General features: G+C 39.1%; 1 protein-coding gene across 1 annotated transcript in view; it reads left to right on the top strand.

Annotated features, from left to right (window-relative positions):
- The window catches only part of LOC104704971 (GPI ethanolamine phosphate transferase 2-like), a 5,000-nt gene continuing 4,562 nt past the window's right edge, over positions 391-828 (top strand). Inside the window, exons 1-3 of the mRNA XM_010420964.2 lie at positions 391-548; positions 640-733; positions 811-825. Of these exons, the coding sequence (XP_010419266.1) occupies positions 421-548; positions 640-733; positions 811-825 (237 nt within the window). The 5' untranslated portion in view covers positions 391-420. The remainder of the gene's footprint in view (positions 549-639; positions 734-810; positions 826-828) is intronic.

Here is an 828-nt window from a genome sequence, read left to right as displayed (position 1 = left end):
CGTTACGCTGTAATTAGAAATTGAATTGTAGTTTAGAAAAGGTTAGCCGCACGTGACACAACTGTGTCTTTCTTTCTTTCATTGGGTCAAAGTGTCAGATGACAGGAGGAGTCGTGTCTCTCGTGACCTTTCCCTTCGCTTCGAGCCTCTAAAGTAACATTGCACCTAACCTTTTAGCCATTTTTAGGCTTCTTTCCTACTACAGAACCACTCTCTCACTGACACAAAATAAAGATGATTCCAACCAAACCACAGTTACTGACAGTTAAATTTTTTCTTTTCAAAAACACATAATGGGCTTTTATTAATCCTAATGGGCTTTTTGATTCCTAATGGGCATTTAACTGGGCTTAAAGCTTCCTTTTCCCTTTCTTACGAGTTTTTTTTTTTTGTGGGGTTCAGTTCTCGCCGGATCTTGAAATGACGACGGCGATGACTTGTACGAGACTGACGATTTTTACGGTGGCCGGAATATTCCTTCAGATCATTGGTCTCTCGATTTTTGTTTTCGGTTTCTTCCCCGTCAAGCCGACTCTCTCCGGCATCAGGTACTACTACTACTACATAAACACGTTTTGAAAGCAAGCTGCTCTAATGATTTGCTTACTCTTTTCTTTATTTCTACTTTTGAAATTTCAGTGGTTCAGAGAGCTATCGTGATCCTTTATGTGATTCTTCTTCGAATTCGAACGAATCCGAGCTTCATTCTGATAAACTAAGATTGCATTACCAGGTTTAATTTTAGTTTTTTTTTTTTGTGAATTTGTGTGTTGCTTTTGAGTTTGAGAGTGGTGGGTTTGTGTGTTGTAGGAGTTATCTGGCATCTCT

This window comes from Camelina sativa, chromosome 7 (assembly GCF_000633955.1).
Source record: "Camelina sativa cultivar DH55 chromosome 7, Cs, whole genome shotgun sequence".
NCBI lineage: Eukaryota > Viridiplantae > Streptophyta > Magnoliopsida > Brassicales > Brassicaceae > Camelina > Camelina sativa.
This window is presented reverse-complemented; position numbering and strand designations above follow the sequence as displayed.